Source organism: Heterodontus francisci, chromosome 6, assembly GCF_036365525.1.
Source record: "Heterodontus francisci isolate sHetFra1 chromosome 6, sHetFra1.hap1, whole genome shotgun sequence".
NCBI lineage: Eukaryota > Metazoa > Chordata > Chondrichthyes > Heterodontiformes > Heterodontidae > Heterodontus > Heterodontus francisci.
This window is the reverse complement of record NC_090376.1, coordinates 38,430,686-38,443,274: the sequence shown is the minus strand read 5'-3', so window position 1 is coordinate 38,443,274 and position 12,589 is coordinate 38,430,686. Positions and strand designations below refer to the sequence as shown.

The following is a 12,589-nucleotide window of genomic DNA, read 5'->3' as shown; positions in this document are numbered from 1 at the left end:
CAATGCACTCCATCTATCACTGTTTACTCTTATACATCTTTTTGAGCCACGCCCAAGTTACAAGTGCTCGGTCAACTTCCTGTTCACAGTAATTAGCCCTTGTTCAAGCAATTACTTAAAGCGGATTGACAGTTAACTGCCACTACCAAGTTGTTTCGTCTACGGTTTTTAAAGTTCTAAATTAAATTCAAAATGTTAAACTAAGTTTGAGTTATGCTTACTCACTTCTTACTGGAGAATTCCCACTCTCACCAAATTCCCAACTTTAACATTGTGTGTGTCATTTTCAGATGCTAGTGTCTGGTATATGGTGCATTCTATATTCAAAACTCACCTCAGTGTGACAAAGTCCCTGCTGGGGTGAGGGGCCATGCTGTTCAAGACATACTGGAAAATCTCAGTTTGCTTATCCAGGGATTCTATGATTTTCCACTGGAGAAGGTCATCGTCCCACAGGTGGCGCTCTCGTAGTACCCGATTTAGAACTGCAGAAGGTGGTGCCTCGACTTCAACAGACACCTTCCACAGACGAAGAGGGTGACCATCACCAACCTACAAGAAAAGAAACAGTGACTTTCATTACTCGAGGCACTATATGGAAACTAGCTAGGATTTACAATTTATTCTGTAAGTGAGTGGATAAGTGCATAACCCACAAGCATTAGGTGTTAACCGTGGCTTAGTGGTTAGCACTGAATCAGAAGGTTGTGCATTCAAGCCCCATCTATAGACTTGAGCACAAAATCTAGGCTGACACTCCAGTATCGCACTGAAGGAGTGCTGCATTGTCAGTGGTGCTGTCTTTCAGTGAGACATTAAACTCTCAGGTGAACATAAAATATCCAAGATGCTATTCGAAGAGAGTAGGGGTTCTCCTGATGTCCTGGCCAATATTTATCCCTCATCAGACACCACTAACAGTATATCTGGTCGTTATTGTAACTAGCAGTGTATATAAAAAGGAACAAATGGATGTATTCTATTTAGCTTTTCAAAAAGCATTCAATAAGGTGGCACACAAGAGTTTATTATTTAAATCTAGGGCTCCTGGGATTGGGAAAAATATATTAGCTGGGACTGAAGACTGGTTAGCGGACAGAAAGCAGAGTAGGAATAAATGGGTCATTTTTAGCTGTAATTAGTAGGATACAATTATTTACAATTTATATCAATAACTTAGATGAGGGGACTGAGAGTAATATAGCCAAGTTTACTGATAATATAAACTTAGGAGGGAAGTAAGCTGTGAGGAGGACACAACCAGACTGCAAAAGGGTATAGACTGGTTAAGTGAGTGGACAAGAACATGGCAGATGGAATATAAAGTGAAGAACTGTGAAGTTATCCACTTTGGCACAAAAAATAGAAAAGCAGAATATTTTTTAAATGGTGAGACTGAAAAATGTTGATATTCAGAGGAGCTTGGGTATCCTTGTACACGAATCATAGAAAGTTAACATGCAGGTACGGTTATCAACTCGGAAAGCAAATATTATGTTAGCCTTTATTACAAAAGAATTGGCGTACACGAGCAAAGACAGCTGCTTCTTGGGATGAAGGGATTGTCCTATGAATAGAGACTAGGTCCACATTCCCTAGAGTTTATAAGAATGAAAGGTGATCTCATTGAAATATAAAATTCTTAAGCGGCTTGACAGGTAGATGCTGGAGGATGTTCCCCCCGGATAGGGTGTCTATAATTAGGGGTCACAGTTTAAGAATAAGGGGTCAGCCATTTAGGTGAGGAGAAATTTCTTCACTCAAAGGGTTGTGAATCTTTGAAATTCTGTACCCGAGAGAGCTGTGGATGCTCAGTCATTGAGTACATTCAAGACAGAGATCGATATATTTTTGGATACTAAAGAAGTCAAGAGATATAGTGATAATGCAGGAAGGTGTTGTTGAGGTAGAATATCAGCATGATTTTAGTTAAAGATGGTATAGGCTCAAAGGGCTGAATGGCCTACTCCTAACTCCTATTTCTCATCACATTGCAGTGCACAATTTGGCAACTGCATTTCCTACATTACATGAATTCACTTCAAAAATAATGAATTAGCTTTAAAGCGGTTTGGTACATCCTGAGGTTGTGTAAGGTGCTATATAAGTGCAAGTTCTTTCTTTCAAGTGACAATACCACCAATTATTGCTTCCTCATGAATCTATCAGCAATTCTACGTAACTCAATAAATCACAAAATCAAAAACAGGTAAACCTCAAGTTGCACAATTGAAATAAAACAAAGTGCTAGAAATACATGACCGATCAGTCGACTACTGTAAAGAGAAAAGAGATGGTGTGACATTTCCACTGCTGAAGGGAACACACCCAAAACATTATACCCTGCCCTTTCTCTTTACAGGTGCTGATTGACCTGTTATGTATTTTCAGCATTTTCTGTTTCTTCTGTTGATGAAAGTAGTTGAACTTCGAAAGTGATTAATATGCTTTATGAAGTCAGGAGGAAGCTGTTGTGATAGAATTTCTCAATCGTTATTTCAAAATATATACAAGCTCTGAACTTCCTCGTCATGTGATATAAGTAAAAAGATATCTCACTCAGACAGTAAACAACAGCAGCGCTTCAAGCAAAGTGAACATGCTATGGCCGAGCACTGGACACATGACTGTATATCAATTTCTTTTACACAAATGCCTGCACCTCACCAGCATTAGGAAGAAATCAGTCTGCCCGTTTTACAGTTTTTTTGAAGGATCTGTACCCAAACCATTATGTTTTCTGTTCTCTCTACCAACATTGACTTGCTGTTTGTTTCCAATATTTTCTGTATTTGTTTACCATTATTAGTAAGGTTGTGCCTGGTGTCAATGGACAGATCATGGCTGAACACTAATTTGAACAGCATCTTCACTCTTTCCAACTTGCTATGCTGCTATCTCGTTGATCTCTCCTACTACTGATTGTTCATGACTGAGAGGACAGAAAGACAACCAGCTTGCAGACCTTTTAGCTGACTTTTAGGAGATGCATGAGAGTGATGCAGTTCTATTGTAGCCCTCTCTCCTTCTCTCAGAAGTGGCTTCTTCTCCTCCACTCCATCCCTTTCTTAGAGTGCCTAAGAGATTGAGTCTCATCCTATGGAGAATCATTGTCGTGGTTGGTGTTGGAAAATCCATTTCTAACCACTCCATTGACAATTTGGCCTATGCCACCAGAGCATTACTTAGACATTTCTGCATTTTATTTGCACTTGCATCCACCATCTGTTACCTACAATTTCATATGTAAATTTTTTGATGTTAATACTGATGAGAAACATTAAAATGAAGTACTTATGTATAAATATACCTTTTTGTAAGCAAGTTCAGTGTTATCAGGGCATGGACACGATACCCAGCCCTTAAATTTCTCCTTGGCTTCTTTCTGGAGGTTCTGGATCAGGTTCTCCAAGTAAGTCTGATAATTTGCCCCCTCATCTTCCAGTTGCTTTCCGAGTTCCTCCAGTGTCAGTGGATGGGCATCGGCTTCAATGTAAGAGTTTCGGGACTGCATCATCATATCTTGAGGGATCTGTTCCAAGCAGATAGATAATTGGGTAAAGGTAAGCCACATGAGCACCTTATGTCTTAATGGCTTCACTGTGACAGTCCAGCACATTACTGTGAGCCAGCTGTACCACTAGTCTCTAAAGAAACAGTTCCAGGTTTTCAGCTTTTAGGTAACAAGTGTTTCATTCAATTGTGCAAAATAGACATTAATACCTTAAGAAATGGTAAATTGAAATGCATCGAAGTATAAATTGACTGCTGCTCGCTGATTGAGGTTGCACTTCTATGTTACAGTAGTTCTGAAAACAATTAAATATGAACTAATGAAAACTATTGTGGGTACTTGTGAGTGAACAGAAACCCCTCTGACGTAGCTCAGAGTGGTCAGTATTATCTGACCACAGGAACTATTTGTTTTCAAACTATTTGAATCCAGCTTAGAACAGGAGACTGCTGGGGTGGAGATGGGGATGGAAAAAGACAGATTGCAGCAAATTGATCGGTCGCCACAACTTTGGTAGAAATTCTGTTTACACAATTTATCCAGAGTTTCCGCCAATCTTACAGCAAAATTCTGCTGGACAACCGGGACAACCCTCGAATAAATTATGCATGTCCTTCCAATAATGTGGAGCCCAAAATCTGCACACTGCACTCCAACTATGGTCTTACTAAGGTTTTATATAGATTTTATAGCTTCACTATTATATTTTATGTCTTTTGCCATTATACCCAATATTTCATTACCTTTTTAATAACCTTATCCATGTGAGATGCTGCTTTTAATGTCTTGTGAACCTGAGCCCCAAAATCCTCCTGCTCTTTCACATCAGGCAATTTACTACCAAACTATAATTAATTAAAAAGAACAAAAATGTGCCACTTCACATTTACTGACACTGAATTCCATCTGTTACCTTTCAGTCCATTGAAGTATATTATCACTATCTCCTTGCAGTTTCCTTTGCTCCACAGAGTGGAGCATGGCCGCCTCCACTGAGCTGGCGGCCTCTGCATGTGGAGGGGTGGGTGGGTGGGCCGGTCACTCCGCGAGAGGCAAAATGCTGGTGAGGCTGCAAAATCGCTGCTAATTAGGCCTGAACCAGTGTAACCCATATCTATACGGCGAGCAGCTGATCCGATTCCAAGCCCACCCCGGGAAAGATTCCCACCGGTGGAAATGCATCGGGAAAGCATCCCTAAGTGGCTCTCCTCTACATTCCCAGGTCCCCCACCTCCATGTCAGCTATCACAGCATTGGGAAAATTCAGCCCAGGCAGTCCCAGAATAGAATCCTGTAAGACATCACTACTCTTAACTGCCCTTAACTGCTAATCTCTGATTATTCTCTTCAAACCAAGTCAAATTTGCTATGCTCCCTCTAATTCCATACTCTATAATTTTCCGCAGTAGTCTCCTATATGATACCGTCAAACGCGTTCTAAAAGTTCATATACACTACATCCATAGTATTTTCCCTATCCACCATAACTGTCACCTCCTGAAAGAACTCTATTGCCTTGACTGAGATCAGCTAATGGAGAACAAACTGAGATTTAAAAAAGGTTACTATATAGTAATGAATATTTGGTATTGTATTGTACTTTATTATTTTTATATGATTATGCAGGCCATGCAATACTGATACAGCAATTATCAAAATACGTTCTCTTGAGGTTCTTCAGTTTAGTTGCTCTGAGCAGATGCTCACCTGGAAAATTCTGTTGCATTCTATGATCATCTGGGCCAGCCCCTGTGTTGCTGCAAGGTTCTCATTTAAATCTTTCTGATCAGGTTTACCTGATGCATATTTACGATGCATTACCCTATTGTAATTAAACAGGAAAAGACTGGTTATCAGTTAATAATAAACAGAAAAGATTAAGCATACACAAGCATGGCCTCACAGTGACAGAAGAAGTTGCCTTTTACATTTCCCAATAATAGTTCCAACAGACTACATGTAATTTGCTCTGGGATGCATTTTCCCCAACTTGCTTACTCCCCTTACAGAGGGGAACAACTGTGGGTAAAACTGCCAAGAAAATTAAACTTGTGAAATCTGCCTTTGACCTCCAAAAGTTAATTGAGTGAAAATGCCAGGACACTAATTTGTTGCCACAGCCTGGATGCATGTGTCTATATACATTTGCTGCTTTACTCAGAAAATAAATATACTTTGCTCATTGAATAATTCAATCAGTGAAGGGGAAATGAAAACCTCCAGTCATATTTAGCAGTGATTGGATATATAGAAATGTTAAACTGCATTCGCATATAAAAGCGAAAACCAAGGAATAAAATAATAGTCGGCTCAGCTTATTTTTTTTTAGGTTCTAAATTTAGGTTTACATTTTTTTCAATAACCTTATAGAGTCATAGTCATTTACAGTGTAGAAGGAGGCCATTTGGTCCATCGAGTCCATGCAGAGCAATCCAGTCAGTCCCACTCCCCCGCTCGATCCCACAGCCCTGCAAGTTTATTTCCTTCAAGTGCCCATACAATTTCCTTTTGAAATCATTGATTGTCTCTGCTTTCACCACCCTCATGAGCAGTGAGTTACCTTATATATGTCTTTGATTAATGATTTTTGGGAAGTGACAGATCCACTGTTACTATGATTCATTTTATAAAAGCCAGTCATTTTATTAATGGCTACACTATCTTGATAGTTCTGTTAATTAATTTGTTGTGATGAGCTTCAATAAGACCAGCTCCAGCATTTATATTTGAAAACATTATGCATTATAAGATTTTACACTAAATATGCCATAGCCCTCCCATCCTTATTGTTGCTGATGAGAATGAAAATAGTAAGTATTCCGAAACACAGTTTTTTCCAAAGACTGAGCATAGATTTGCTAAAAGCAGGTTGTGACAAATTTAAGAGTTATTTTCAGCAGTTGATATTGAATAAAGAGAATGCAGTAGATGCAGTTTATATTGATTTTCAGCAGTTGCTCGATTGGATGTCTCACGAGCTTTGAGAGAAAAATTCAAGTGTATAAGAGGAAATTTAGCAGCATAGTTAGCAGCAAAGTGTATACCCCAGAGTTGAGTGCTAATTCTCCTTTTGTTCTCAGTACATGCAGACAATTTGAACTTGAGCATAAGGAAAGCAATCTAGAAATATGCTGATGACACAGAAGCGAAATTTGGCAGACAATGAGAAAGACTATAAAAGATTTCTGGAGGGCATAGGTAGATTAGTGTAACAGATAAATGATGGATGAAATTTAATGTGGATAAGTATGTGATAATATACCTTGTAAGAGAAAGAAACAAGGAATTGGAGTATCCCACTTAATGGAAAATTACTGAAAGGCATGGATGAATAGAGAAACCCAGGGGTTTAAATACATCATTCCCTTTAAGTGAGAGTATAGGTAGATAAGGCCATAAATAAAAACACATTAGAAATTTGGGATTTGTAAATAGGGGCATGGAGAATAACAGTAAAGAATGACAACTTCTTACAAAATATTGCTTAGGCCAAGGTTAGAATGGGTTGAATTTAATAGGCCCTCTGGAGAAGGGCTAGGAAGCGGGGCAGCCCATAGAATTGCAACAGGAGGTGGGGGGGAGGGGGGTGCGTGGAGGGCCCTTCGCCTTCCCGCTGCACTGCAATTTTGTTGCGGGCGGGATAGGCCAAAGACGGATTTCCTGCCCAGAGGCCAATAGAGCCTCTTCCCCCAGTAAGCCAGCAGCTGGGGGGAGGGGGTGGGGGGGGTGGTGGGGGATGCCTCTGCCACGTGGGGAGGTCATGTGGTAAAATGAGGTGACTTCCCTACTGGCTTGGGGGGTGCGGGGGAGAAGGGGGGGAGAAGGGGGGGCCTTCTCTGTGGGTAATATGTGGCCCATGGAAGGCTTCTGCCAGCAAACAACCCACCTCCCTGGACCCCCCATTCCCCTGTGCTGAATGCCCACCCTCCATCCCCCTAACTGGCGCCTGCCGGACTAGTCCCGGTGACCCTGCCTCATTTACCTGTTGTCCTGGGCTCCAGTGCTGGGACTGGGCCCAAGGCCTCTGCAGTACCGACAGTGGCCACTGCTTCTGCTGGCGCTGCCAATACTACTCAGCAGCCAGCCCTCTGATGGGCCGGCAGCTCGTGGAGGCAGGATCTCCGTCCCTTTAAAGGGATGGGGATCCCAGCACCTGACTGTTAACCGGCCTGGCTCTGTTAAATAGAGCTGGGGTGGGGAATGGGGGTTGGTGCTCTGAATGGCTGAGGCAGGATTACTCCGCCTTTTCGTTCCGGAGCCAGGAGCCCCGCTGCACCACAAAATTCACCCAATGTGCAGTTTTGGGCACTATGTTATAAAAGAAAATTAAGACTTTAGAGAGCATTCAGCGTAGATTCACCAGGATATTGCCTGGGATGGAAAACGATAGTTGTGAGGAGAGACTTAAAATACTGAAAGTTTTTTTAAAAATGAAGTATTTTATGGTGTGAATAGAGGAAGACTAGTCTTGGATTCAGGGATGAGGGGTTATCAATTTTTAACTGACTCCAAGAGAATGATGAGACACAACAGGAGCAATTTATTCGCACAGTGGGTTATTGGAGCATAGAATGCTTTGCCACAGGGGATAGTTGACATAGAAATTATTTCAACTTTTAAAGGCAAATTGGATAAGTATTTTGAAGCAGCGGAAGAAATAAGACTAATTGGTGAGAACAGGCAGTCGGATTAGCTTTGTTCACTTGAGCAGAGTTGGCACAGACACAGTGGGCTGAATGCCCTCCTTATGTACTGTAAACTTTGCAATTCTAATCAGATCAAGATTTTATTTTCTGATCTGAAACAGCACATATAAATTCAGATACTTAAACACGTTGACTCAGGATTATGATCATTAGCTACCAATACTGATTCTGAATATGGTACAATGCTTCCTTCCTTAACCTTTAAGTTCATTGTCTAAATCTCACAAGGCTTTAGGTTATTATTGAAGCTTTTACTAACAGCCAGTCTTGTTACTAAACCATTCTGAACTTCTACTATTTATAAATAGTGGCAAAATGTTGAAATTCAGATTCTACCAGTAATACCTAGCAAGCAAGTGGCCTACCTTGGTGAGGAGGATCCTTTCTTAATTAAATTCAGGTGGAAGAGGGAAGGTGCCAAGCAGACAGCGAGGTTCATGGGAGTCATCTGATTTTCTGTTACAGAAGTCACGTCACTAAGGAAACAAAGAAGCGTTTGCAGAACTTCACGGTTTTCATCTGACATCAGCATACTGGCTGCCTGCACTGCCTGCAGGCGCTGCTCTTTGGGAACATCTGCACATCAGAGGGCAACAGACACAGTTAGGAAACAATCAAGAAATAAGAAGTTATCGAATAGTTTAATTCTAAAAACCATTCACATTTAGTAGATTGTCTCAGCCTATAACTGAATTTAACTTTTTATCAAAGAATTACATTAATGTAGATTAATAAGATTCTACAATCAATGTTTTGTTGCTTATGAATCCCCTAACTCTAGTAATGGCCATATACCTACTCTCTCTACTAGCCTCCCTAGCGTTAATAATGAGCGTGAAGAAATAGTATATGGATCATGGTGTACTTTAAGGCATGTTCTTCACTTTTGGGGCTGAATTTTACCAGCCCCTCGACGCTATGGGTCGTGGCAGGGAGGCCTGTAAAATGCTAGCGGGAGCGGTCCGCCACGACCCACGACGCCAAGAAGGCCCCACGTAATATCGCAGGGGCTGTGCAGCGGCACTTCCATATCGGAAGGCCATTAATTTGACAATGCATCGCCACGGAGCACAGAATGCTGATAAAATTCAGCCTTTGGAGATCAGAGTTCTGAATGGAAAGGTAGACAGGGGTTCTTTTTACAAATCCCTGGATGATATTTTATCACATAAAAGGCTGGTTAACAAAATTGAGGCTCATGGAATAGGACGGTCAATGTCAGCTTGGATTTAAAAAAATTGACTTAAGGACATAGTTATTTTCCAGACTGGAGGATGGTAAGACAGTGCTGTTGCCCAAGGGTCAGTACTAGGACCACTGCTTTATTTGATATATATAAATGACTTTGATATTGGAATACAGAGTAAAATTTCAAAATTTGCCAATGATACCAAACTTGGAGTTGTGGCAGACAGTGAGAATGATACCAATCAATTGCAAAAGGACATAGAAAGACTAGCAGAATGGGCAGACGGAATTTAATACAGAGAAGTGGGAGGTGATATATTTTGGCAGAAGGGATAGGGAGAGGCAATATAGACTTAATGGCACTGTGTGTGCAGGGACAGAGGGACGTGGAGGTTCATGTGGATAGACCTTTGAAGGTGGCAGGTATATTGATGGAGTAGTGGAATCTTGGGCTTCATGAATAGAGGTACTGAGTACAAAAGCAGAGAATTTATGCTGAACCTTTATAACGCTCTGGTTAGGCTAGATACTAGAGTATTGCATCCAGTTCTGGTTACCACACTTTTAGGAAAGATGTGACAGTCTTTGAGAGGGTACAAAGGATGATTCCAGGGATGAGGGATTTTTGCTATAAGGTTAGGTTGGAGATGCTGGGGTTGTTCTCCTTGGAGGAAAAGAGATTGAGGGGAGATTTGATAGCGGTGTACAAGATTACGTCAGGTTTAGATAAGGTAGACAATGAAAGGCTGTTCCCATTAGCTGATGGTACAAGATCTAGGTGACACAGATTGAAGATTTTGGGCCAGATATGCGGGGGCGGGGGGTGGGGTGGGGGGCGTTGTGAGGAAGAACTTATTTTACGCAGCAGGTGGTAATGACCTGAAACTTGCTGCCTACAAGGGTGGTGGAAGCAGAGACAACTAACGATTTCAAAAAGAAACTGAATGGCCACTTGAGGGAAATAAACTTGCAGGACTATGGGGACAGAGCAGGGGAATGGGACTGACTGGATTGCTCCAGAGAGCTGGCATGAACTCGATGGGCTGAATGGCCTCCTTCTGTGCCATAATGACTCTGACTGCAACTCTATGATGATTACTGATGGAGGGTGAGGTCTTCCCTAGGTGGCAATAGAATAAATCTTTGCTACTGATGTACAAATTCACAAAACATATTGTTCAAGGGAGGCACCAGCAGACCTGAACATGTGTCACTTGGCCAGGCCTTTCAACGAAAAATTTTTGCATGACTTGTAAGACTAGAGGCAAAATATATACTGAAAAACAAATTAAGTCAATTACAAAATGGGGAAGGGTGAAATTAAATTTTAAGAGAGAACGTTAGTGATTATTGTTCCCATCACTCAGCCACTCCTATTGTTTAATTTTGATTCTCTACCAGTTATCTTCTTCAATGGGCACATTCCTATTTCTGTCAATGACAATAGAAAACCCGTACAACATAGCAGAGTGCACCAATTGAATCTAAGACTCACTCCACTCACTGCTTCCTTGCTGTTTGTATCTCTTCTGCTAATATTTCATTTTTTTCATTCTTGATGCTTCCATTATTTGCCCTTTCTAGTTACAGAGAACCTTTTATTTGTTTCTCTTCACAATGGAGATACTTTACAGTAATAACTAACTACCCTCTTTTGTACTTATAACCTATAATTTTAACTATAAGCTGAGGATGGGAAATCTAGATAAGCATATGAGGGTGAAAGGAATAGAAGGTTATGCTGATAGGGTTAGATGAAGAAGGGTGGAAGGATGATCATTTGGAACATAAACAGCAACTGGACCAGTGGGGCTGAATGGCCTGTTTCTGTGCTGTACTTTGTATGTAATTCTATGAATTCTCTAGTGAATTGTAAATATTCAAAATCAGCTCCTTTATGAGATATCTGGCACATCAACCCCTGAAATGATGAATCTATGCAACACTCAGTACATTTCACTCAACACGTTTGGAATAAATCCTTACTGGGGTTATTTCAGTCCAGACTTTCATTCTTTACTTGTACCAAAATAGAAGTGGCAGAAGACAGCAGATTTATTTCAAATCCACTTGATTTTGTCTTAGTTAAAAAGATGAGTTTGTAATTCAGCTTATCTATTATAACCACAAAGAATTTTACTGTTTATTACTTTATTTTTATTAGTTATTCTATACGTTCTATGGGATATATTGATTTAATCTGGTTCCATTGTAAGTGAGTATGACAAGTGCTCAATCCTTATTCACAGAACAAAGTAGGAAAGCTCCACTAACTGCGATAATCAAAATTCACAATGCATAATGCGATGCTTACATTGATAAATATGCAGGAAGGTTTCCCCTAGCTTGCTGCTCAGGAGAGGATCAGGAAGATCTCGAAAGAACTGCTTCAGCATATCAGCTACATCATACGCACATTGATCTTCATAATTGACATTATCTGGAGAAGCCTCGTTCATCTGTCGAAGAGCTTGAATTCGGGATTTGGCTCCAGATTTCCTAAACAGACCCACCTAGAACAAACAAACATAAGAATGGAAAGAAACTCCATTAGCACAGCTGGTGTGCTGTAAATTATTAGATCCATTAACTGCCAGGATAGGACTGATAGTTCTAAAATAATACTTAACATCTGCACCAGTATGCCACAGGATTAATCATCAAGTTCACATGACAAATTATTAAACCTCATGTTCTCCATCGAAACCATCTGTTCATTAGAATTAATCTGTAAATCCATGAAACCTCAATTATAAAAATGTCCACGCTGCGTCTAAAATAAGAGTTTTAAAATATCTACATTAAAAATAAGGTAAGCAGCTAATCTTTACTTTATAATAAAATACTCAAATGCTCCTTTAGTCTTCAGCACAAAAAAAGAACAGTTTCCCTTTGATTATCACATATTCATTCTCATCTGAAGAAAATGGAGGTTAGAGAAAGGCCCTACTGCAAATATAAAACATTACTTCAAGACAATTCAGCAGACCAGCTAGTCTGAATTCTGTGGTTAATGGTCTTAAAAAGAAATATAAGACATGTCCACAATCGTATGTGACTTCCACAACCTGCAATGCAGGGTGAAGTTTTGGTGGCATCAGAATTTCAGATCGAAGTGAAACACTGGATCCGATTTAATTGACAACACTTGCATTCCCCACTAATCTGAGCTGTTTGAAGT

At 40.4% G+C, this 12,589-nt stretch overlaps 1 protein-coding gene across 9 annotated transcripts in view; it reads right to left on the bottom strand.

Moving 5' to 3' along the window:
• Positions 1 to 12,589, bottom strand: part of stard13b (StAR related lipid transfer domain containing 13b) — a 617,921-nt gene that overhangs the window by 11,432 nt on the left and 593,900 nt on the right. For all 9 annotated transcript variants that reach the window (XM_068033490.1, XM_068033491.1, XM_068033489.1 and 6 more), the window contains 5 exons: positions 11,723 to 11,921; positions 8,586 to 8,796; positions 5,222 to 5,336; positions 3,311 to 3,532; positions 335 to 552 (listed from right to left, as the gene is read on the bottom strand). In XM_068033490.1, the coding sequence (XP_067889591.1) occupies positions 335 to 552; positions 3,311 to 3,532; positions 5,222 to 5,336; positions 8,586 to 8,796; positions 11,723 to 11,921 (965 nt within the window). The remainder of the gene's footprint in view (positions 1 to 334; positions 553 to 3,310; positions 3,533 to 5,221; positions 5,337 to 8,585; positions 8,797 to 11,722; positions 11,922 to 12,589) is intronic.